At 41.8% G+C, this 26669-nt stretch overlaps 1 protein-coding gene across 2 annotated transcripts in view; it reads left to right on the forward strand.

Moving 5' to 3' along the window:
• The window catches only part of LOC103277937 (musculoskeletal embryonic nuclear protein 1), a 63491-nt gene extending 37224 nt beyond the window's left edge, over positions 1-26267 (forward strand). Inside the window, exons 5-11 of one of the 2 annotated variants that reach the window (XM_062970028.1) lie at positions 7276-7388; positions 8717-8794; positions 11820-11969; positions 13175-13281; positions 20011-20026; positions 23712-23832; positions 25867-26267. In XM_062970028.1, coding sequence (XP_062826098.1) covers positions 7276-7388; positions 8717-8794; positions 11820-11969; positions 13175-13281; positions 20011-20026; positions 23712-23832; positions 25867-25973 — 692 coding nt within the window. In that variant the 3' untranslated portion in view covers positions 25974-26267. Of the gene's footprint in view, positions 1-7275; positions 7389-8716; positions 8795-11819; positions 11970-13174; positions 13282-13305; positions 17054-19110; positions 19345-20010; positions 20027-23711; positions 23833-25866 lie in introns of those variants that run through there. The other variant, XM_062970027.1, reaches the window with a different exon arrangement.
• The last annotated feature ends 402 nt before the right edge of the window (positions 26268-26669 follow it).

A 26669-nucleotide genomic window follows, 5' to 3' on the forward strand; every position in this document is an offset into this window, starting at 1 on the left:
GTTTCTTTGGACTAATTTTGACCTTCCCTGAAAGGTCTACTCCTGAACTATTTCCTACACTTGCTTTTATTAACCTTATATATTTCCTTAATAAAGATATTAGTTAGATTCTGGCCTCTGTGTATGGTTATTGGTGCTCTGCAGCCTGGGTCGTGACAGTTTGACTCCGCCACCCTAAGCACCAATTAACCTAGGCCAGAATGTCTACCGGAGCCGGACCAGGGGCCCAACCACTCAGCTACACCATCGACAAGGATGAAGTGGACCGCATCCGTGATAAGCTCAATGCGCAGGAGGGAGAAATAAGGGGATTGAAGGAACGCGGAATCCGTCTCCCGGCCCTGGCGTTGCCAACCAAGTTTACTGGAGAAGCTTCTAAGGTTCATGTTTTCCGTCGCCAATGCCAGGCTTATCTAGAGGCCCGTAATGCCGAGTTTCCCCAAGAAGACATCAAGGTGGCGTGGATCTACAGTCTCCTAGACGGGCCAGCGGCACTGTTCGACCAAGTCTCCCCACATCTAAGATCAGCGCAACAATTCTTAGATCACATTAAGGCGACTTGGGGGATTGAGGACAATTTGGAGGCAGCCGGCCACAAACTCCGGCGCCTCTCCCAAGGGGACAGACCCATGTCCCAGTACATAGCCGAGTTCCGAGTGCTGGCCCATAACACCGGATGGAACGATGTAGCCCTCAGAGGACAATTTCGGGAGGGTCTCAATATCGAGATGCTGGAGGAAATCTCCAAGGTGGATCCTCCACACTCTCTTGAAGCACTCATTGATCAATGTTTACGAGCTGAAGTCATGATTGCCAACAGAAGACAATGGATCCGAGGCCAGAGCGGTAGGACCGGAGCGAGACCTCCCGCTCCCACCGGCGTCCAGCCGCGTCCAGTGTGGAGACCCCCGCCACCAGCCCCATACCCCAGAGGAAGCGAGGAGGTGCCGATGCAGTTGGGCAATGTGCGTCCCAGATTAGATGCCGCCGAGAAGGCCCGCCGCCAACGCCTAAATCTCTGTTGGTACTGCGGGAACGGGGGCCACTTTGCCAGAGAGTGTCCAGCCAAAGGGAAGCCTGCCGCTCGTCTGGCGGCGGCGTCCTCCACGGAGACGAAGACGTCTGAGGCGGCTGGCGCACAGCCGGCGGGGGAAGCCAGCGACCGGGCGTAGAGAGGCTCGCCAACCCGGTCAAAAACCCCACTCAAGAGCCGCCAACCGGGGTCCTATTTCTTCTAGTGGTCACCTTGTGGTCAGTGAAAAAAGGACCCGTCATGGTCCATGCCATGATAGACTCAGGAGCCACAAACAACTTCATTGATAGAGAGTATGCCGACTCTCTGGGATTACAATATCACGACTTCAAGAACGCCCGTGTGGTGCAAGCCATCGATGGCCGCCCCCTCAAGACAGGTCCAGTAAGCCAGTGGTCGGAACCCACCAGAATGTGGATAAGGGAACACATGGAAGAGATTTCCTTCTTTGTTACCGAGGTTCCCCACTTCCCTGTGATTTTGGGAATTCCATGGCTGACACTCCACGACCCAAGCATCTCCTGGTCCAACAGAGAACTGCAGTTTGCTTCAAAATATTGCCAAAACCATTGCCTTGTAGCCAAGGTCTGCCATGCCACAGACGCTGAACCCATCATCACCTTGCCCAAGAAGTACTCAGAATATTGGGATGTATTCAATGAAAAAGAAGCCGAGAGACTACCCCCACATAGACCTTATGACTGTGCCATTGACTTGGTGGAGGGGGCCCCGATCCCGCGAGGACACCTCTACTCCCTGACTGAACCAGAGCAAGAAGCTCTCAGGGAGTTCTTAGAGACAAACCTCCGCAAGGGGTTTATCAGACCCTCTCAATCCCCAGCCGCTTCCCCGGTGATGTTTGTGAAAAAGAAGTCAGGGGACCTACGCTTGGTGGTGGACTATAGAGCATTGAACAATATCACTAAGCGAAACCGGTATCCCCTGCCTTTGATCTCGGACCTCTTAGACCGGCTTTGAGGGGCTAAGGTTTACACCAAACTGGATCTACGAGGAGCTTATAATCTAGTTCGCATCAGGGAAGGGGACGAGTGGAAGACTGCCTTCCAGACTAAATTCGGTTTATTCGAAACCCTGGTCATGAATTTCGGTTTATGTGGAGCTCCCGCAACGTTCCAGCATTTTGTCAACGATATCTTTCAGGATTATCTAGACCGGTTCTTGATTATCTACCTGGACGATTTTTTGGTGTTTTCTAGATCACAATCAGAACATGAGAACCACATCAGAATGGTGTTACAACGATTGCGGGACCATGGACTTTATGCCAAGCTGGAAAAATGCGCTTTTGATCTACAAGAGGTAGATTTCCTGGGATATCGTGTCTCCCCACTAGGGCTCACCATGGACCCGGCAAAGGTTGCAGCAGTATTGGAATGGCGGGCGCCAACCAACAAGAAAGAGGTGCAACGTTTCTTGGGGTTCGCGAACTACCGCAAGTTCATTCCAGACTTTGCCCGCTGGTCTGATCCAATCACCAGCTGCATCCGTGGGAAACAGCCCTTCCGCTGGACAGAACAAGCAGAGAAAGGGTTCCAGCAACTAAAGAAATTATTCACGTCCCAGCCAATCCTTCAGCACCCAGATCCTGAAACCCCTTTTGTCGTGCAGGCGGACGCCTCCGATGTGGCGATTGGGGCTGTACTCCTACAACCAGTGGGAGATCATCTTCACCCTTGTGCCTTTTATTCCCGTCAATTGACCGCACCAGAGAGGAATTACACTATTTGGGAAAAGGAACTATTGGCCATAAAGGCAGCCTTTGAAACTTGGAGACATTGGTTAGAAGGGGCCAAATTTCCCATTGAAGTCCATACTGATCATCGGAACCTAGAGCATCTAAGAACTGCCCGCAAGCTAAATCAGAGGCAACAACGCTGGGCTTTATTCTTTGAACGTTTTAACTTCCAAATCCATTATGTAACCCCAGCCCAGACCAAGCAAGCAGATGCTCTGTCACGGAAACCAGAATATGCTGCAGGGCGCAAAGAGACCTTTGAGTCCCAGCTGCTACAGCCCGAGAACTTTGCCACGCTCACAGTGGGAAACACCAAATCCACTCCCATTGAATCAACTCCCTCTACTCCAGGGCCCCTTTGTGCTCAGGAAATCAGGGCTAGTCAGCAAGCAGATGCCTGGGCACAGGACCAACTTCGCCAAGGACTACATTTCCCCTTTTCGCTTAAGGATGGGCTACTTTGCTATAGAAATCATGTCTACATTCCTCCAGGACCGGGCAGGGAAAAAGCACTTCGTCTGTGTCATGACTGCAAGCCAGCAGGGCACTACGGACTATTTAAAACCATGCATTTGATCCTAAGAGATTTCTGGTGGCCCAAGATCCGCAAGGATGTGGAAAAATATGTCAACACCTGCCCAGTATGCAAGCGCTCCAAGACAAGAAGGGAAAAGCCCTCAGGGCTTCTGCATCCCCTCCCTACCCCATCTCGCCCATGGGAAATAATCTCTGCGGATTTTATCACTGATCTACCACCTTCTTGTGGATTCACCACAATCCTAGTGGTGGTGGACCTTTTTACCAAGTTAGCCCATTTCATTCCCTGCGATGGCCTTCCCACGGCCAAAGAGACTGCAGATTTATTCCTTCAACATGTTTTCAGATTGCATGGATTGCCCAAGAGTTTGGTCACAGACCGTGGGTCCCAATTCACCTCTCGTTTCTGGAAAGCACTACAAAAACTATTGGGCATAGACTCTCGTTTATCTTCGGCTCACCATCCCCAAACGGATGGGCAAACTGAGCGCACCAATGCCACTCTGGAACAATACCTTCGCTGTTATGTGAACTACCAGCAGGACAATTGGGCTTCCCTGTTACCGCTGTCAGAGTTTGCCTATAACAATGGTGTCCAGGCCTCGACTAAAGAAACCCCGTTCTTTGCAAACTACGGCTTCCATCCACGTTTCTTTCCTCCTGTCATTGAAACCTCAGAAGTTCCCGCAGCCGAAGACTGGCTGCAGGAACTCACAGCGGTGCCACAACTTTTGCTCCAGCAACTAGACCAAGCCAAGGAGGACTATAAACGTCACGCGGACAAACATCGCCAGCCGGGCCCCGAAATCAAGGTAGGAGACCGGGTTCTTCTGTCCACTCGCTTTTTGCCCTCCCATCGCCCTTGCCGGAAGTTAGATGCCCGTTTCATTGGTCCCTATCCAGTGGTGGCGCAACTTAACCCAGTGACTTTCAAACTCCAACTCCCACGCTCTATGCGCATTCATCCAGTGTTTCATCGCTCTCTGCTCCTTCCGGCGGATGGTGTGCGCCCTGATGTAGACCGGCCGGCCCCCACTCCTATTTTGGTGGATGGGGAGGAGGAATTCGAGGTTCAGGACATTTTGGATTCTCGCTTTCACCGCCGCCGCCTTCAATATCTCATTGACTGGGTGGGTTTTGGCCCCGAGGAACGCTCTTGGGAAGACGCTTCCACAGTCCATGCCCCAGATTTAACCCGCCATTTCCATCAGACCTATCCCGCCAAGCCGCGGCCTCGCGCCTCGGGGAGAGAGTCCCAGTTTGAGAGGGGGCTTGAGGAGGGGGATAGTGTGATGACTCATGGGCCATGTAGTCCCGTTCCTAGTGCTGTTGTGACAGATGAAGAGGAAAACTTGGGTTTTCCACCATTTCAGCCAGAAAGGGAACTTTCCCAGCCTGAATTAGAGCCCTTGCACCTGCAGGAGGTTTGTATTCCAGAAATCTGCCAAACAAGCCCTGAGTCAAAATCTCCCCCATTTTCTCGCCGTAATTATTATCTACAACAAAAAGGAGTTCAGCAGGCTAATCGCCGAAGCCTGAGAATCGCAGCAAAGCATTCTGATGATTAAGCCTGCTTCCATGAGAAATTTTAGGGAGTCATACATCTGGACACAGAGATTGACTTTCGTTTCTGGTTTCCCCAGAGAAGTGTTCTCTGGTGGGAAACGAGGCCCTATTTAGGTTCCTTGCCCCTTTTGGAATCTTGCGGAGTCAATTCGTCAGCTACTGGAGTAGCGTGTGTGGACAGCTACTCCGTTTCCAAGCCTTGTTCCTGTTTCCAAGCCTTCGTTCCCAGCCTTGTTTACTTCCACGGATCTTGCCTTGCTTCCCGGACCTTGCCAAGTAAATTCCACGGATCTTGTTTTTGCTCCTCGTTTCTTGTTGCCTTGTTCAAGCCTTGTGTTCCAAGTATCAAGATATTTCCTAGCCTTGCTCAAGTTTCATGGACTAAAGGACCTTGTCATCTCCCCTCACTTCGCTTGGCGAAGTGAGTGTTTCGGTTATTGGATTACAACTTTGGACCTTAATATTTCATATTGGACATTGTTTCTTTGGACTAATTTTGACCTTCCCTGAAAGGTCTACTCCTGAACTATTTCCTACACTTGCTTTTATTAACCTTATATATTTCCTTAATAAAGATATTAGTTAGATTCTGGCCTCTGTGTATGGTTATTGGTGCTCTGCAGCCTGGGTCGTGACAAAAGGACACTTTGTTTAGTTTGCTTTCTATTTTTCTAGCAAAATATGTTTAAGAATTTGATATGTTTACTGAAGACAAAAAAGAGAGGATATAATGTGCATCCTAAAAGGGCACTTGGCTTACTTTGCTTTGTTTGAGTACTATATACAGAATATAATTAGTAATGTGTGAAATAATTCAAATTTAATATTAGGTTAATTTTCTGACAGTACTGATTAGTTTATAAAGTGCTTCAAGATGGTATTTGGCATCCAATCTTGCAAAGCAGATGAAGAAAGGTGGGCTTCTTAAAGTACTGTAAGTCAGGTGCGCAGCTGATACAATGTTGTCTATGAAATGAAGTCCCATCCTAAGAACATGAGAGCCCTTCCACATCAGATGAAACCCACATTGAAGTCCATAATCATGTTTCTCAAAGTGACTACGTTTCTCAAAGTGTGAGAAGTCCACACTCTCCTGCTCATGTTCACTAGTAGCTTCTATTATGATTAGAAATTAGAGTGTAGTGTCCTGCTGTTATTTAGAGATATAATGGCTATGATACAAGAAATAACATGTAAATTTTGTGACTAGTAGCCATTGATAAACTCATCCTCTGTGCATTGTCTAACCTCTCATAATGTGTTCTATGTTGGTGTCTAGCAACACATGTTGCAGAAGCAAATAACATCGTTTATATCAGGGGTCCTCAAACTTTTTAAGTGGAGGGCCGATTCACAGTCCCTCAGACTGTTAGGGGGCTGGACTATGATGAAATAGTCCAAAATTAAGATTGTTGTTGTTGTGTGCCTTCAGGTAATTTCAGACTTAGGTCAACCCTAAGTCTAAAGTTTAGGACAGAGGCCAGGTCAATGACCTTGAAGGGCCTTAGTTTGGGGACCCTGATCTAAACAATCTCATAAGACCATAGGTAAGCAAAGAGACCTCTAAAGACCATCTAGATGGTCTCATAAGACCATCGGTAAGGAAAGGGACCCTCAAAGGCCATCTAGATGTTATCATAAGGCCATCAGAAGACCATAGATAAGGAAAGGGACCCTCAAAGACCATCTAGATGGTTTCATAAGACCATAGGTAAGGAAAGGGACCCTCAAAGACCATCTAGATGGTTTCATAAGACCATAGGTAAGGAAAGGGACCCTCAAAGGCCATCTAGATGGTCTCATAAGGCCGTAGCTAAGCAAAGAGACCTTCAAAGACCAACTAGACGATCTCATAAGACCATAGGTAAGCAAAAAGACCTCCAAAGACCACGTAGACTTAGGTCAACCCTAAGTCTAAAGTTTAGGACAGGGGCCAGGTAAATGACCTTGGAGGGCCGCATCCGGCCCCCAGGCCTTAGTTTGGGGACCCCTGGTTTATATGTTGTGTGAGAAAGTACTTCTTCTCCTTTTGTTCAGCTTCAGTGGACAATCCTGGATTCTAGTATTCTGCAGGAGAAAGAAAAAAATATATCTTACTCTTCTACAGAGTTTCTCAAGTTGCTCCTGACACCCAAAAAAACTCTTCCATACCATGTATAGTTTTATAAATGGGCACAGTTCTCTCTTGCACATGCTTTTCCCTAAAATAAAATAATAGGAAACAAATTTTTCATAGTCTAATGTGTCACTGTACTTCCCTTAATCAACATTGACATTTTCTATGCAAAGTTGTGTTTTGTAACTTATTTAAGCATATCAGATATTTTTAGTTTTTATTCTTATCAGATACTTTCCTGACCATTCTTTTTTTTTTCTTTTGCAGGTGACCCGCTGCAGTGCAGTGCTTGGGTAGGCCAGTGTGCATTGTACATTGTAATCATGATGTTTGAGAAAACCATCATTATTATAGTTCTTCTAATACCTCAATGGAAAGAGGTTTGAACCTTTTTTTAAACTCATGTATGTGTCAGATAATTTCCAGTTCTTCCATTTAACATGACATGCACAATTAAAATATTCATTGCTTAATTGTTATCTTTGACTATGATGCAGTAGTTTATTAGCAGGGCATGGTTAATCTGGTATGCTAGACAAAGATGACATTTGCTGGTAAATGTTAAAACTTGAGGCTAGTTTTAATTTTTGCTAATTGTTTAGCAGCTTGACTTTAACTGGTGAAACAGCAGTTTCTAGTGTAACCAGGAAAGAATACATTCCCTTCTCTCCACTGCTTCCCCCAAACCAACTCCAGATGCCTGAAAAACACTCTAGAAATGGTTTTGAGAATGTCTACGCAGCTGCATGAGTGACAAAAAGGGAAGAAGATTCCAAAAATTCCTCCAGTTTTGCCTATTCTTTGACACTGTGTGGTTATTTCAAACAGCTGCCGTATTGTCCCAAACAAGTATAAAATATCAATCAAAAAGTTAATTTCTCTGTAGTGCCTCAAAGTTGTTAGGAACCACTGTGCCTTTAATACATTTTTTGTACTGTTCTGATAGGAAATGCATTAAATTGACAAGAAATCCTTTTAGCCTTTATCAATGAACCCCTGACATGATTCCATGTGTTCAGGTACATCTCAGCTGTGCCTATTTAAACATAATTTCTAGGCGGATAATGATTGTGCTCATTTAGACGAGAGGCAGGAGACAGTGAACACATGAAAGGAAACACTCCATATTAAAAAGTTAGAGGTGGTGGTAAATTCCCAACTAGTAAACATGGTCCGATCACAGACCTGGGTTATATCTTCCAAATTGACTTTAAAAGGGTGAGTCTGTAAGTCATACCAGATACCAGAACCAGTCAATCTTGTGAATGTGTATTCTTCTGTCATATAACTCACCTCCCACTGAACAAGAAAAACACAAAAAGCAAATACAATGCAAAACTAATGAAGTTCCAGGAACAGAAATCTCTGATAGTTGGGCCTTATATAGTGTATGGCTTTGAGAATCATCCATACCATATTAGCATCTACTTGTTGTTGGCAAAACAGCATTTTTAGTTAAACCATAGTGTTTAATATTTGGTTAATGAAAAGAAACTAGCTGATTAGGATGAATACCTTTATGTTTTTCTTAAACCTGCATTTCCGCTTAAAACAATCCGGTGTTATCATATTTGTGTAAAACATTTATTGCCTGTACAAGTGTGCTGCATGCTGTGAATCTGGTATTGCATATTGTGCAAATGAGAATTTGGGGGAGGTCAATGATTTATATGATACTAATATGTTGTTCTTATTTTTCTTTTTCTAGGTAGCTTTATTGAACCCAATAGAGAATCCTCACCTAGAGCTGGCAATTGTCATGCTGATAGTCCCCTTTTTTGTAAATGTTAGTATGAATTAGCATCCTTTTAAATATATATATATATATATATTCCCTCTGCTTTAAAAATGCTAATATCTGTGGTTGGATTCAGATGTAGACATGTGCTATTGGATCCATCAAATAATTCAACTGTACATAATTGCAAAAATTAGATGTTAATATGACCTTTAATATTAACCTCTAAATTTTGTGATTATGTATAGCTGAATTATTTGTTGGACTCATAACTACCATATTTACTCAAGTATAATGCACCATTGACTGTAATGCAAGGTGTTCATTGCAAAAAAAAAAAAAAGATTTGTTGCCGAATGTAATGCGCAGCCCTTACCTGTTGGCCATTCAGCTGCTTGTCTCAAACTTGCCAGCTTCATCCTGGCAGGCTGGTGCAGCTTCCTAACTTAGGCCTAACTGTGTGGGAGGTTTTGAAGACCTTGTCAATGAGACCAGCTGAGTATCCACGCCACTCCATCAGGCTAAGGCTGGTGAGCAGGGCCAGCCCGAGATAATTATAATTATTAAGCGGGGGGAAAAATTGCACACACACCCCGCGCTGCGGGAGTCGTGGCCATGCGCCGTGGGAGGCGGGGCATGGCCAGACCTGGCCCCGCCTCCTGCGCTGCTCGCCCTGGCCCCGCCTCTTGCACAGCGTGGGAGGCGGGGCCAGGACGCACGGGACGGGAGGTGGGGCTCTGCCCAGATGGGGCCCTGCCTCCCGCCCCGCGCGCCCTGGCCCAGGCCAGCCGGCCAGGAAGCGGTGGGAAAGTGCCTCCGGGCCGTGGCAACCGCAGCCTGGAGGGACTCCCGCTGCAGCCTGGCTGGCTGGGCAAGGCCACCTGGGCGAGGATGAGCGGTGCGGGAGGTGGGGCCAACCCTTGCCCCGCCTCCCGCACCTCTTGCCCTGACCCCGCCTCTCACGCAGTGTGGGAGGCGAGCCAGGGCGCGTGGCGCGAAAGGTGAGGCAATGTCCAGATGGGGCCCCGCCTCCCGCCCCACGCGCCCTGGCCTGGCTGGTTTTGTCCAGCCAGCCAGGCTGCAGCGGCAGAGCTCACTCGCCGCCGAACAGGCCTTCCTGTTCAGCGGCAAGTGAGCCCATGGTCCCCCGCCGGGGGGGGGAACCTCCACGGCGCCCCCGGGGACCGTGTGCCCGAAGCGGCCGCCTCAGTGGCCTCCGCTTTGGGCCGGCCTTGCTGTTGAGTTCGCCCGCCTTGCCCTGACATTGGGCGTAGGCAGGTTTACATGTGAGATTCTAACGTGCCATCAAATCTTATACACACCTCACTTTTGACTATGTAATGTGATAATTAGATTAAAGTAAATATGGTAATAAGTTGAGATTTTGTATGTGGTATCACCCACTTTAATCTCTATAGATACTGTTTAAAATATATGTGTCTTCAAGTTTCTTGTTAACCTTAGGTAAAGAACGATTGTTTGCCATTGCCTTCCTCTGAACTACAGTTGGCCCTCCATATTCACAGATTCTACATCCATGGATTCAATCATCTATGGCTTGAATATATTTTTTAAAATCCAAAAAAACCCCAACAATTTAATTTGCCATTTTATATAAGTGACAACATTTTACACCACCACTATAATGGCATGTGGCCATTCATGAATTTTGGTACCCATAGGCGGTCCGGGAACCAAACCCCAGTAGATGCTAAGAAGCGAGTGTATAGCCTATAGCACCTGGTATTTCTTCTTCTTAGAATTATATCAGGCACAAATGAATACATGGAATTTGTTTTGGTAGAATTCCTGGGAAATGCTTTACACCAACCTGGCATCCGTCAGATGTGCTAAGATTACTACTCTTATCATTCCAAGCTAATCATGTTGAGGTTACCTGCACTGCACATTTCCCTATATGAACCTGAGAAATAACTGACTGGAATGAACTTAAGTTTAAATAGCCACCTTTATTAGTGGTTAATATAACATCATATATTTAGACAAGCATTCTGAAATCTAGTTGGGGCTATACATCAGAAAAATGATTACACTTTTTAATGGTTCATACCTGAAGTCCCATGTGCAGCCAGTCAATTTGTAATCATACCCAGTGATCTCTCTCACTTTGGACTTCATAGTTATGGGCAACTGTTGCTCAATAGATGAGGTCACGACTATGAAGCTCACCGTGAGTTATGTAATTATATGATTCAGCATAATTACATTGTGTGTGTGTGTGTGTGTGTGTATATATCCATTAATAGAATGTAGGTTATTGACCTAAATTATAAGTATTGAACCAGACTGTCATCCTATATATCAGGGGTCCCCAAACTAAGGCCCGGGGGCCGGATGCGGCCCTCCAAGGTCATTTACCTGGCCCCCGCCCTCAGTTTTATAATATAATATTTTTATATCAGTTTTAATAATATAATATATTGTATATACATATAATATTGATAATAATATTATTTTATACAATATAATATTAATAGTAATGCCATATAATAATATTAATTATATGTTATATATTACATATTATATAATAGTATAGTGGTATAGTTCAATATAGTAATATATAATGCTAATATTGTGTTATGCTAATAATATAATATATTGTGTGTACATACAGCTGCTCTGAGTCCCTTTCGGGATGAGAAGGGTGGGATATAAATGTAGTAAATAAATGCAGTAAATAAATAATTAATTTTAGACTTAGGCTCGGCCAAAGTCTGAAATGACTTGAAGGCACACAACAACAACAATCCTAATTAACTTGACTATCTCATTGGCCAGTAGCAGGCCCAAACTTTCCATTGAAATCCTGATAGGTTTATGTTGGTTAAAATTGTTTTCATTTTAAAATATTGTATTGCTTTGTTGTTGTTGTTGCACTACAAATAAGACATGTGCAGTATGCATAGGAATTTGTTTTGTTTTTTTCAAATGATAATTCGCCCCCTCAACAGTCTGAAGGATTGTGGAACGGCCCTCTGCTTCTAAAGTTTGGGGACCCCTGCTATATATGATTGATCAGTAACACTTAATTTCGGCTTTTCTGCTGTTACAGGCGTTTATGTTCTGGGTAGTTGATAACTTCCTTATGAAGAAAGGGAAGACAAAAGCTAAACTTGAAGAGAAAGAGCCAGGGCAAGATTCGAGGAATGGAAGTAAAGTTCGATACAGGAGAGCAGCCTCACATGAGGAATCTGAGTCAGAGGCAAGTCCTGTGTTTACTCTTTTTTGGGTTCACTCCATTGCTTATGGCTCTGCAATTAATTTTCTCTCATATCCATTTTTCCAAGGGACATTAATATTTTCCTAAGTTTTTTATGTTGAGCTTTTGCAGTTTATTTGGATTCCTTAACCTAAGTAAATGAACTGAATTACTAGCCCTGAAGTGTCCAGATCATGAAGTCAATTAAAATCTCCTTCTTTCACTGCCCTCTACTATTGACTCATTGCAGTACTTCAGAGAGACTCTGCACTGACCTCTACCTCCCAGCCTGTTTTGGCCCCCAAAATACCACATATTCACAGGGAGTGGGGGGGGGGGGGGGAGAGAGAGAGAGAGAGAGAGAGAGAGAGAGAGAGAGAGAGAGAGAGAGAGAGAGACCTGCCATATTTTTGCTCCCTACTGGGATGAACCCAATTTTAGGGGATTACTCCTCCTGCCATCCCAGAATCAAACCTCACAATAAGTACAATTTCTCAATCTTTTAGCTTTCAGCTGGGATGTTTTAGGCCCAGGGGAAGCCTTTAGCCAATAGGAAGCTAATTGAAAACAGTTGATTTCTTAGTTAAATGAAAGCCTGGAACAGCTCAAGAAGATCAACTATGGTGTATAGGCTTTATTTCTAGTTGGAAAATGTGTGTTTTTTCAGCAGCACCAACATTGGCGAAGAAAAACATGTGTTTGGTGTTGGATTATACAGCTCAACCAAAAAAAATCTAGGTGTCTTGCCTTTTTCTGGGATTATTTGGAACACCGATTCAGAAAATTCCATTGGACAGACCACATCATCACAGGTTTCTTAGATATGGTTATCATGATTTTATGGGTGTTCAGATGAAGACATAGATGGCATATATTCTGTACCAAAAACTAGAGCTGATAGGGGAAACTGATGCCATTTTTGGAATCAGCTGGTCAAATAGTTCCAGAAACAGGTTTAACATTTGAGATACCAAAATGTGTTTATCTATAGTAAACACAGTGATAAGATCCGGAAATGGAAAGAATGGGATTCTACTCTAGATGATGCTATTGCAACAGTATACCAATCTGCAGCAAACAAGGCAAATAGCAGCTACCATTTACTAAAATATGGACTCTTTTTTAAAAAGTGTGTGAGTTTGAAGATACTTCTGATGGGAAAGAAAGAGAAGTGTATCTCATCTAATAATATAAAATTTTGTCTGTAGATCCTGATTTCAGCAGATGATGAAATGGAAGAATCAGATGTCGAAGAGGATCTTCGTAGATTAACTAGTTTAAAGTCTGTTAAAAAAAAGAAGCACCGATTTGGTCTGCCTGTATGACACAGATTATGTGGCCTGTACATTTGCAGGTTTAAGACAAAACTGTTAATGGTCAGTGGTTTTTTACTTGGGAACATTATTCCTGTTGCCTGGAAAATGTGACTCAGAAAAATGGAGCACAGATAAATGGAACACAGAAAGTTGGAAAAGCTACCTGTTTCAATTGCACTATCAAAACACTGACCAAATATGCAAGGGTATCCTCTAATCATGCGTGCAAAAATTGTTGTCACCAAGGAGATTTGGAGTAATCTCGCAGAAGACAGGCCATAGGATATCATCATTGCAGCAATGGTTCCTGAAGGAAGAGATGTTGGGATTAACAGAATCTGAATCAGTGTGTTTTGTTACTGAAGATTGACTTTTGCAGCATATTCCTAGATCAGAATAATTTTGTGGTTACAAATTGTAACTTACGGTAATATTCTTATCTCAGTTTACTACTTAAGGATACTTATGGAACTATTGGGATGAACAAAGATTTTTTTTCCTTCCAAGTTCCTGTTACCTGATTGAACTTTTATATTTAAGTTATATTTTCATACTGGGATATTTATGGATTCTCTTTGTGAAAAAAAATTATGCTCTTTTTTGTGAGTGACATTGTCATTGTCTCTGTTTCATGTAGGAGGTTAACATGCTGACAAAGGAAAATGGTGACCAAGTGGCTAATAAATATACAGCGCCTCGTATTAAAGTGTTTGACAACCCTGAATCATAATGTGATAGAGTGGCAACAGTACTTGGTGGATTTCACCACTGCTGACATCTGTAACTTGGGTACACTTCTGTTTATGTGCAGTCCTGTGCACTTTAATATGAAAAAAAAATAACATTGTTTCTTCTGTATGTTGGTTGGACACTGAAGAAACATTTAATCATATTGGCTTCCTAATTCTGATATTGCTTCTCAACTAGTCCGAAAGTGAGGCAACATTCCTTTAAAAAAATCTTTAATATTACAACCTCATCATGTGGTCAACAGCTGTGACTGCTAATGTAATAAATCCTCTAAAGAGCATTTTTTTGATAATCCTCATTATTTCTCTGTTGACTTTCCTAAAGTTCAGTAACCACCACTTCCCAGTTTTCTCAGAAGGGGGGGACATGCCTATCTCATTTAAGCAAGAACAGAAGTATAGCATGACAAACATTTGTTTCCATTAATTGTAAGGTAATTGCAGTCCTATGGTTATTGGAAATTTCCCTCAATGGAATACTTGTATATGTAATTTCATTTACTCCATCCTCCATATGTTTTTGAATATTCTGATTGTTACAAAACAGCAAAAGTGATTTCAGAAAAAAATGCAAACTTATTAGTGTCTGAATATCAGACTGTCTTTCAAGCCTTAAAACATAGTCACTGGCCAGAGCTTGGAACTCTTCAGAGATATTTTTTTACAGTTTTTATAAGTGTATGCTGCCTTAAATGTGGTAAGCTGCACAGGTTGTTGGTTTTGGGGGAAGGGGAGGGGGAATCACTGCACCTTAGAAGACAAAGTCCATGGCACCATTGTTACTTTTATTGTTACTGTATTTGGATAGCAGTAGTTCTGTAGCAAGCAATGTTCAGCTTGCTCACCTGCTACCTAGAAAAGCAGGGTCAGTCCTACCATTCATCAGATGCAGTGGTGTGGTTGGGGAATAGCAACAGGTTGCTGTGTGGCAAAGTTGAGTGTTTTATGTCACCTCCCCTGTAACTCCCGAGGCAGCCTGCTACCTCAGCTATGATGTTGAACACAGTCCCTTTAGGGTTCAGCTGGTGGTTTGGTAGGAATTTGTACACGGAGTAGGAAGAAGCATCATCTTGTTATTTTCTTTGGGCAGGAGGTATTTGGGGCCAGCTCTACAAAAGGAGCATTTTCTTAGACCATGCATGTTCAAAGTAACATAGCGGTCAGTGCTGTCTTATACTTGCAATACCTTGTTACTTGTGGAGGTTCAGGTTTGAAAAAAGGGAAAACAATGTTTAACTAAATAGGGGGGAAACACCCCTATTATGAGGCTGGGAAATGTCCTTGATCAATGTTGACTTCTAACTTGTTTTTATATTAATTGTACATTTCTAATTCTGTGAATTACTATTCTGTTGAGCATTGTACCCTGAAGCAGGTTTTGTCTTATCTGTGTGATATTCCTTGTCTGCACACAACAGATATGATTTATCAAATCAAGCAGATACTAACAAGACATCAGTTTAGTGGTATAGCGGTACTAAGAATTGAAAAAATGACTTTTTCTTTGAGGTAGTGAAACAAATAGAGATGAACATCTGTCATGTACCTTTTACCTTTTTATGCTAATAACAGCTGACTAAATTGAAAAGCTTGGTTTTACTCATATTCTCTCCTGTGGCTTCTGTTCAGTAAAACGTCTATTTCAAACAGTGTTGAATTCAGAAATCCTTAACTAACAATAAATCCAAAGCCTTAATTGTATTTCAGTAGTCTAATGTTAAATAGACCTCAGATATTTATTGATTCTGTTCAATAACACCAGGCATCATAGAACAGCTTAAGACAAAGATGTAAAAAAATAATGAGGAAATCTTGGTATTGCTTATTTTTTTCTATATTTCAAGAATGTTTAACAATCATTTTTGAAAGAATGAAGGAAGAACTATGGACCAAAGGTATAATCTAAAATGTTAAATGTAAATATATGCACATTGTGCTTAATAACATTAATCATTATGTTGGTGAATGATATGTTCTGTTTCTAACAGAGCATTCAGCACTTATGCCAAGAATGGGTAACATCCGAAGGAACGGGGTCACATTTGCCCGATCCAAGACCTGGGGGGCTGCTCCTATTCTCAGACACTACCCTAAAAATAGCTGACTATGTCCCTTCTAGAAAGTATGGCAGGGCATTTCACTCTTCCCACCTCCACCCCCAAAAACCCAAGACTGAATAATCACTTCTAGTTTTAAAAAACCAGACCCTAAACAGGGCAAGGAAATGGAAAGGGGCAAAACTGTGTGGGTGGCTATTTTAATGCCCCTATAGTGTGTGAATGTGGACAGGCAGGCCACTGCTGTGTATTTTTCTCACCCTTGCTGTTGTATGAAGCACACTGTGCTTTTAAAACTGTCAAGCAGAGCATGACATCCATGGTCTTCTGATAAGTCACCAGTGCCTAGCATTTTAATGTACCTCTCAGGAATTTCTAAGTCTTTTGGCACAACTTTGGTCAATTTCCACTGGAAACTGACCAGAGAATCACATTGGAGGACCTAGAGATTTCTAAAGAGGTGTTCTCTCTAGAAATCTCTAGTTCCTCCAGCATGACAGAAAATAGATGACAGTAGAATTAGTACTGGAGGACCTAAAGGTTCCTAAAGAGAACATTTTAAATCAAATCTTTGAACAATCAAATTAGCAGAAGTCAAAACCGCAAATGTGGAGGGACGACTGTATACTATTTCTATGAAGCAATCCATGTAACTGTCAGGAACTGATAGCCATTGCTAGACACATGCTAAATTTGCCTGAGTCTTTTTAAAAGGTTATCTAATCACGACCTTTTGGGGTAGTGAGTTCTGTAGACACTACACAGTGAGCCAGTTTCAATAGGCAACTGCCTATGAAACAGAGGCTTCTTTTGCTCCCCAGGCTGCCCTTCGCATGCTCCCCAAACCGGCTTCTGAGGGTTCTCCCAACCAGAGGGACTGCAAGAGGGAGCAAAAGTGCAGTCTTGCCAGTGATGTCTATTCCACTGGTAGAAAGATACAACTCTGTGAAGAAGCTGAACTATAGGTAGAGTATAAACTTTGCCTTGAATATTCAGCTTGCTTTATTACGCTTTGTTCCTTTTTAAAAATTTCTCAAATCTGTAGAAATTCAGTTTAGTTGAATTTGAACAAATAACTTAAACTTGGCTTTTAAAAATATTTTTGGAAACAGGAGACAGTGATTCATTTTGTCTTGCATTCAAATGGGGTTGAACGTATTGGCTTATTCTTCAGTGAATTGTGAAAATATGGAGTAGACAGAGAAAGAAAGCAGAATGTAAATTGTTCTCCAGTAGTTCTACCCACTTTAGCATTCAGCTGCTAGGTATATGGACAGGTACAGTTCAGTCTGTGTTCATTTTTTTTAAAGTTGCTAATTGGATTTACTGTGACTAATTCAATTCTTTATTGCACTTATAAACATATAGCATAGTACTAAAGTTGAAAAACAAGTGAGTAGCTTCCCTAAACATTGCAACAAACAACGAAACAGGTTGGATTTGCATAATTGCTTGTTCATGACATCAGGAGTTCAGCATAATTATTTGGAAATGCTGGGATTATCCTGCAGTCTTAATTTTTTAACTTTAAGGTCCTCAGTAAAATGATATAAATATTGCTGTCAAAACATGTGAAAAGTTTATTTTCAGGGAGAAGACCTTATACTCATTGAAATAGGAATCAAATTGAAGCAATGCAAAGTGTTCTCTAGGCATTCACCTATAAGCATTGCCCAAACTTTGCTTTGTTGGAAGGGAAGTAGAGAAAAGAAAAGAGTGGTGATCAAAATTCTCCTATTTAATATCTGAGCAGCATCTGTACCCTATTGCAAACCTGCAGCTTTTTTATGCAAAACTAATGACAGCCACAATGAACACCAAGAAATCTAATTGCATCAGATCATAGAGGATTTGTACTGCACCTGAATGAACTTCTGATGTTTGAATTTAAAGGATGGGAAGTCACTATTGTTTTCAAATTAAACTGCAGTATCATTTTTAGGGATACTCTTTAGTTTGGATCCATGACATGGGAGGAATTTTCACTAGTCCCCTCTTTCTCCAGCACCACCTCTCACATTGCCAGTCCTGCTGGAGGAACCCCTCCAGGGCAGACTCCAAGAGGACACAGGCCTTCAGAAGGAAGGAGGAATTGCTGAACATCAACCAACATCTCAGTGAAGGTCTGCTCACCCCATTAGGAGCAGACCTCCACTGAGTACAAGTCTGAATCTATGCCTTTGTATACAGGGTTTTATATGCTCTTGGAGTTATCAAAATGAAGAAGGGAATTAGCCCTATGAGATTAAAAAAGTGAATTATGATGCTCTGTAGACCACGCGTAATGGATGGTGTTTCATTTAAAAGGAAGGGATATATGTTATACCTGAATAACGGTTTACAATAAAGTTTTGAAAATGTGTGTGAATCACTTCTTGTCTTCAACTATGATTAGAATATTGGGGTGTTTTAATTTGTAGTGGGCATTGCTAAAATGGTTGAAACTTTGGAAATGTAGGGAAAGATGGCTTAACAACATATGTCTAGCAGACATATTACCGTATATACTCGAGTATAAGCCGACCCGAATATAAACCGAGGCACCTAATTTTACCACAAAAAAACTGGGAAAACATTTACTCCAGTATAAGCCAAGGGTGATAATTTTCAGAAATAAAAATAGATACCAATAAAATTACATTAATTGAGGCATCAGTAGGTTAAATGTTTTTGAATATTTACATAAAGCTCAAATTAAAATAAAACTGTCCAACTCTGATCAAATCATTATTCTCATCTTCTTCAATGTAAATGTACTTATGTATCCTTTTAATAAAGAGTAAAATAATACCTGTCATAATAATAATAATAATGTTCCATCCTGCTCTGTGTCATCATCAGTAAGCTATACATACTGCAGCCTACAAGGAGCATCCGCAATACAAAGCTTTGCCCTTTAAAGCTATAAATAGAGTCTCAGAGGGTTCCCTTGGAAGAAAGGCTTTTTTAAGAAGGGCGGGGGGACAAGGTCTGCTGCCCCAGCTGTCTTCTCTTGTCACTTGTGCGGTTCTTCTCACTCCAGTCATACTCTTCAGTAAATGCTACAATCTCCAGTCACTGCTAAGAATAAACCTCTCAGCATCAAGGCTGTGTCAACCCCAAACACTCCAGGAACTAGATTGGGAAGATGACCCAGTGGAATGACCTCACGCAAGAGTCTATATAAGTTAGACTAAGCAGGCTACTGTGGAATTTGGATCTTAACAGAGGAGACTACTAGATCGGTGCTCGTCTACGGGCTGCAGCCATGTCACAGGTATGAATCTTCCTTTTCCCATTTACTGCAATTACAACTTTTGGTTTTATCTACATTTGTAACACCAATAGCCTTTGCAAATTCAATGCAGGATGTGTTTATGTCTTTCTTCCTATTCCTTTTCATATTTTATCCCGTGCAGTGCTGTCATCTTAGGTTTAGCAATTAATCCATGCTGTGGAAAACATCACTTGGTAGCAATTCTAAATCAAAGTACGCTTTAGGGACTGACACAACTGTAGCATATCTGTTGCTTCAACCTTGCTTTTTTATGACTGGTATCAATATACATGTATCCAAAATATTTAAAGTTATAGTCCCAACGTTTACCAACCTTCTGCTTTCATTTATGATTGTGCACTTGTAGAATAGTTCAGTTTTGTAAAAGTGTTACTTCCTCTCTTTTGGGCTTTCCAGTTCTCAGATTTTCATTTTTTGTGTCAGTAGCGACTTGAGAAACTGCAAGTTGCTTCTGGTGTGAGAGAATTGGCCGTCTGCAAGGACGTTGCCCAGGGGATGCCCAGATGTTTTTACCATCTTTGTGGGAGGCTTCTCTCGTGTCCCCACAAGGAGCTGGAGCTGATAGGGGAAGCTCATCCGCACTCTCCCTGGGTTGGATTCAAACTGGCAACCTTCAGGTCAACAACTCAACCTTCAAGTCATCAGTCCTGCCGGCACAAGGGTTTAATCCACTGTGCCACCGGGGGCCCCTCGTTCTCAGATGTATATGCTGGACACAAAGAAGTCTGAATGACAAGGAACAGAATGGTCTCATTACTTTGAGCACCAGAATAAAATCCACTTTTGAGCCAAAATATTTAGAGTAACAATCTGAACAAATAGCTTCAGTGGTTCAAATTTGTTCTGCCTCCTTCTTTGTGCTTGTGTGTTCTCTCTCTCTCTCTCTCTCTCGCTCTCTCTCTCGCTCTCTCGCTCTCTCGGTATTATCCTAACATGGGCTTAGAATGGAGCTACGTCTCACTTGAACAAATGCAGCTTTCTTCATAGGAGGATATGTAAGAAAATTGCAGTTTCCTAACGGTTATATTACAGCTAGGAATGGAAGGTATTCTTGGGCCACAGAAGCTGTTCAGAAGCATTTTGAAAAGGCTATGTAGAGGAATTTGGTTCTGCTTCTTTTCTGCTTAAAGTAAATCGTAGCTAAAGGCGATAGTAGAGCTCTTATAAACAAGCACTCGCTTTTCCTGTCACAGTTGCAGATAAATTGTAGGATAGATGGTTGTGCCTGCTGCCTAGGAATGTTTTCTTGGCAAAAACTCTGCCTGTGACTAAACTTGTCACTTCAATAACACTGGAAATAATAGTGCTCTATGGCAGGAGTCATATTTTGGTCTTGATGCCAAGATGACTCTTGCCAATTACTATCCATTCTGACTATTGACTACTTTGCTGGGTAGGTGTAGTGTCTTGGGAGGGTGAGGGGAGAAGAATCAGATGTGAACTAAGCCTGCAAGTTGTCCTTCTATATAGAAGTGATTTAAAATCGCTTCTATATTTAAAATTCTGGCTTGCCATCTAACCAAGGAGATTAACTCTGCCAGCTCAAATAACCAAAAGCTGGCTGATGATTGGAAAAGGTACCTCAAATGTAGCAATTATTTTCCCCAACAGGAGTGCATCATGCATTTTTACAATGGCATATGGCAGCATAAAGCATAATTTGGCATTTTAATTTTATTATAACTTTGAGATTCCTTAATTGAAAAGCAGAATAAAAAATTCTATAAAATAAAGAAGTGCACATTACTTCTTATCTAGCATGTGGTCCCACAGTATGACTACCTTACTCTGTGGCTACAAAATATACCACACAGTGTTTACTCAGTGGCTGCTTTCCAAACACTAGAAAATCATTGCCCTTTACTTTCAGTTTTCATGTTCTTTGGCTGGCTGTGTTTCTGGTTCCCTAGGGATCAAAAATGTTCTTTTTGTTCCCACAATGAACTGGAAGCAAAATATTCCCATGCATTCTTTAAATATGTAGATCTGTTCTTGTGTTCTACTTAACCTAAAGCTCTTTGGAACCATTCTGCAAGCCATTTACCACCAGGACTATGTATACTGTATATGACAAACCATGACAACTTCCAGAAAGAAGTACTTCAGCCGTATTGATATTTTTGCCAAAGCAGTATTACATTGGGCATTTTTATATTTAGAATGAAGACAGTCTCAGAGTGGAGGAGACCAATAACACCCAAATCAAACAAATGCTGTAGTGCTGTACAGTACTTCCAAAACTGGACACACACATTCCTAACATTATAAACAATATTTGAAGTCTAGTGGAAAATAAATGAAAAAGGAGAACAATTGGGTTTTTGCAAGTGCCAGAGAACCCAAATGAAATAAATCCTGGTCCTAAAAGCCCATTCCCAAGAAGAAGCCCCTTAGTGTTCTCCTTCTGAGTCTTTGAATAGTCCCAAAGTATTGTTCAGGAGACAATGTGGCATAGTGGTTTGAGTGTGTTGGACTAGGACTCTGGAGACTAGGGTGTGAATGCCCACTCAGCCATGTAAATCCGCAGAAAGTCCTTTGATAGGTTTGCCTTAGGGTACCATAAACTGGAAATGAAGACACACAGCAATAACACTATTTCCACCTACTAAGAGACACTCCATTTTCTTACCTCCCCAGCCATGTAGTGGCCAAGTGAGGGCAAGGGACAGTGAGACTCTTCTGGCTGGGCTCTGACAGCTGGCATGTGATGGTGCAGCTGCTGTCATCCTCCTGGCAACCTTCTGGATCTCTTGGCAGACCCTCAAAAGTCTTGGGGTGAAGTCATGATCATGATGCATCCTGCTATGAGAACATAGCAGGATGATCCTTGGTTGTTCCCACCCTGCCCTGACCACATGCTGGTGAGGGCAAGGAAATTTTTAAGTCAAGAGTGGGAAGACTTTCTTCATACTACGAGAACATCTTGGGTAATTGCAAAGCTTTCAACAAAGTTCTTGCAACAAGGAGAATACTGAGTCAATTATTCTTTCTCCCCTACAGAAACGCATTTTATGAAGAATCGCGTAGACGGAGATATGTTTCAATAGTCGTTTTTATAAAAAATATTTTGACAAGAGTTGCTTTCAGATAGTCTATAATGAAGCTGGTTTCCTTTTGCACTGGTTGACAGTTAACATTTTGTCTAAACTGCAGGTATCTAGGTTGGGACAGGACAATTGCTATCCCTATAAATTCTTGTCCTCCTCTTTACTTAGAACACTACCATCAGTTTCAAAATCCTTTAAAGTAACATGAAGACCCTTGCCCCAAGCATGTTAAATTTGAATTTCACTGATGTGAGAGGAGAGAGGGAGAAAGAAAAGTTGGGTAAGAGTTTGAAAAGGGAGACTATATGTACATCTAATGGGCAAGTCACACACACTTGGCCTCAGAAAATCCCATAACACGATCATCATAATTCAGAAACAATTTGAAGGCACACAACAACGCCATCCCATTTATCCACTTTAAATCTGGTTTCTGCCTGCAGAATTCTGGGGTTTGTAGTTTGGTGAGGCCCAGCACCTGCCTGGCTGAGCTGTTTAAGGGCTCCTTCCAAAAGTGGATTTAAAGTCTATCCAAACTCTAGTGTGATGAAGAAGTAAGAATTGGGTGTGATGGAGTTAATATGCATCCCATCTGAATACCATATGCATTCAGTCCTAAAAAAAATATGAGATGCTTACTGATATAAATGGAGCATAACCCAATGTGAGGAGGTCCTATGTTTTTGAAAGACGACACTTAAAAGAGTCATTACTAAATCTCAAGCTCCATTCATTTCAGTTAATCTACCAGTTAGATCTGCATTCAATCTGGTAATTTATGTTAGAGAAGTTCTTGAACATAAACAGAAAATCTCCATATTGCACCTCCATGTACTATTAGGGGTGGTGGACACAGTGAAGCCCCAGGACCACACTTTTATGGTCTCAAAAACCCTTCACTAGTTCCCTACCCTACCACTATTCAAGAATACTGTAATTTTTAGCTAATTTTTTCTCCCAAATAAAAGAGAAATCCCTACAGAAGTGTAAAACATGCAAAAGTATCCTCAACAACATAGAACCCTGTACTACCCCAAATATCAATTATTCTCTGAAGGCCCTCTCAAAATATTGAAATAAACTTGACTGAAATAAGGTTAATTGAGTCTATGTGTGGTTGATTCTGCTGCATTTGGTCATTTGTCAATGTTTAGTCAAATAACTGGATGGAATGGCAGAATATTTACAGAAGGTCCAGTTATCTCATTTGCCGCTGAGAGCTGATTTCGGTGTATGTTATTGTACAAACTTCTCTCTCTTTTTAAAGAAATATTGATCAATCAATCAATTTATTTATAGCCAGCTCCTGTGAAAAAGAAACGCCCTCCAGTGAAAGAGGAAGATCTCAAAGGAGCTAGAGGAAAACTCTCTAGCAACCAGGAAATCAAATCCAAAACATACCAAGTCATGAAGCAGTGTGGTGAGTGTGTACCACTGTTCAGCTAGAAGTAGTAGTCATCTTTGAAATATAACTTTAGAATTTAATGTTATGAGAATCTCTGCCTGTGGCAGTAAGCCCTTTAAAATAGCAGGTCACCAAGCTTCCAGCTATGAGAAGCACATGTTTGCATAGATTCTTTTTCTTTAAATCAGAAGCACATGTGGCCCTACAGCAGTTGTTGAACATCTCATCATGGGAGTTAATGGGAGCTGCACTTCAATAAAACACGGAAAGGACCTCATTTCCCTCCAAACTGTTTTAACATGTGTTCAAGCAAAACTGGGACTTAATTCTGCATACACATGATAGAATGTAACCTGTGGACTGAAAGCTGTTTGAGCTCACATCTAAAATGAACCTTATATCATGAAGCATGTCAGTTCTGCTTAGCTTTTCGGTTATAAGTGAAATTACAATGACATGAGATATGCTTGATTACAATTTAGGGTGCATCTACACTGTAGAATGAATGCAGTTTGACACGGCTTTAACTGTCATGGCTCAATGATATAGAATCCTTGGATTTGTAGTCTGATGAAGCACTAGCACTCTTTTGCAGAGAAAGTTGAAGACTTTGTAAATTTACAAATCTCAGAGTTCCATAGCATCAAGCCATGGCAGTTAAAGTGTAGATGCATTAATTCCCCAGTGTAGATGCACCCTTCGCCTGTCAATGAGGCAAATGTACTAAAGCTCCCTATACTTGCATTGGTCTCTGGGTTTATCAGCCAATACAAGCATTTATAGTTGAAAAGGTGAATGTTATCCACACTTACATGGTGAGAGCCACTGCCAGACATCAATTTTGAAAACAACAACAGTTCCTTGCCAAAGAGAACAAGGAAACACAGCACAGGTCTCTCTTACAGATTTTCTCCTCCAGTGCCAACTTATTATCCCTGCCTTTTCCTCTCTTCTTCTGGACAGGAACTTGGTACCTGTCTTCTTTGCAAAATCCTACAAGGTGGCTTTTTCTTAGGCAGTAGTATGTAGTAGGCTCTTGGTATCCATTGGGGTTTGTCCCCCCATCCTCCAGTGGATAACAAAATCTGTGGATACTCAAGTTCCATTATCGACAATGGTATAGTGAAATAATATTGCTTACATATACAATGGCAAAATCAAGTTTTACTTTGTGGATTTTTTAAACAATATTTTCAAGCCATAGATGGTTGAATCCTTAGGTGCAGATATAGAGGGCTGACTTTACTACCATGCTCTGAACCTGCTTTCTCTCCCATTTGTGGACTTAGTGGTCCCTTAGTGGACTCTTGCAATTTGATTCTTTATTTCCATCTCTGGGTTGAGCATCCCATATCTGGAATTTCTAAGTACTCAAAAAAAATGAAAATGTTTAGATCATGGGTAGCTTAGATAGCAACACCTTTGGGTTGTTGTTCATTTTTTTGGGCTGCATGGCCATGTTCCAGAAGCATTCTCTCCTGATGTTTCACCCACATCTGTGGCAGGAGAGAATGCTTCTGGAACATGGCCATGCAGCCCGGAAAATGCACAACACCCCAGTGATTCCAGCCATAAAAGCCTTTGACAACAGCAACACCTTTGCTTTCTGGTTGATCAATGTACATAAACTTTGTTTTGTGCACAGTTATATAAAATCACCTTCAGGCGATTTTCCTTTTGGTTTGTAGTTGGATCATTAGTTTGGGACAGTGCTGTTGTATCGCTAAATCAATAACTGAGGTTGTCATTACACGCTACTGCTAAGGAGTCACCTATACTTTAAATGTCAAGTGGTTAAAGATCATAGGATAATTTTTTCAGAGAAAGAACCTTCCAAAATAGAGAGGAAGGTGTCATGCATTGGGCTCTTTTTGAAATCCGTCTTCTCCAACTAAACCCCTGCATATGTGAAGAGCATCTCCTTTTAAGCATAAGCTGTGGGCCATTCAATGAGATGCATATCTTGTATTCTGTTTCTCCAGACCACAGCTGCCACTGTGTGCATATTCCTCTTGCGGAGGTATTAATTGACTCCTGTTCTTTTTCCAGAGCAATCTGGTGCTGCCGCACCATCCATATTCAGCCGAGACCGCACAGGAGGGGAGACGGTCTTTGACAAGCCCAAAGAAGAGCCTCCAAAGAGTGTCTTTGGCTGACAGCCAAGTTCAAGATCTGTGATGAATATTCATCGCCTCCGCAACCTACCCCTTTTGCCTTCACATGCAACAGTTTTATTATTGCACTGTGGACTTAATCCTTTTAATTACTAGTAATTAACATGAGAACTTGCATTGAAAGATGCTCCTTTTTTGTACACACTGAGAGACACATATACACATATTGTGGTTTGTTGTTGTTTTTTTTAAATCCCTAGGTGTGGAGGATTCAAGTGGGATGATGGCAATAAAGTGCAGGCTGGCAGTAAAATGACCAGCATTGTTACACACATACATTTTCTTTAAATATATGTTGCACAAGAGCATCCCAATCCCCGTTGTGTTGATAGTTTGTCATTTAAATCAATAGAGGCATGGTAGTTTTCATTTTGGCTTGACACCTTTCCCCCCTGCAGAAAAATACTCTCTTCTTATATAACAACTTTCACAGACAGAAAATTGCAGGAATTTCGATTTATGCCCAAGAGATTAATATAATGAAGACTGTTGTTTACTGTTTTCATGTTACTATTTGCTGTTAATGGAGGGCATGCACCCAATAGTGTTGTTCACAGCAATCAGTGGCTAGTTAATGACCATTTAAATATAGTCCTTGATCCCTCCAGGAGTCAGTATTTCCATTCTGGGTTTCCAGAAGAAAGATTTCTCCCTGAGGCAACAACACATCCAGAGTAA

Source organism: Anolis carolinensis, chromosome 2, assembly GCF_035594765.1.
Source record: "Anolis carolinensis isolate JA03-04 chromosome 2, rAnoCar3.1.pri, whole genome shotgun sequence".
Classification (NCBI taxonomy): domain Eukaryota; kingdom Metazoa; phylum Chordata; class Lepidosauria; order Squamata; family Dactyloidae; genus Anolis; species Anolis carolinensis.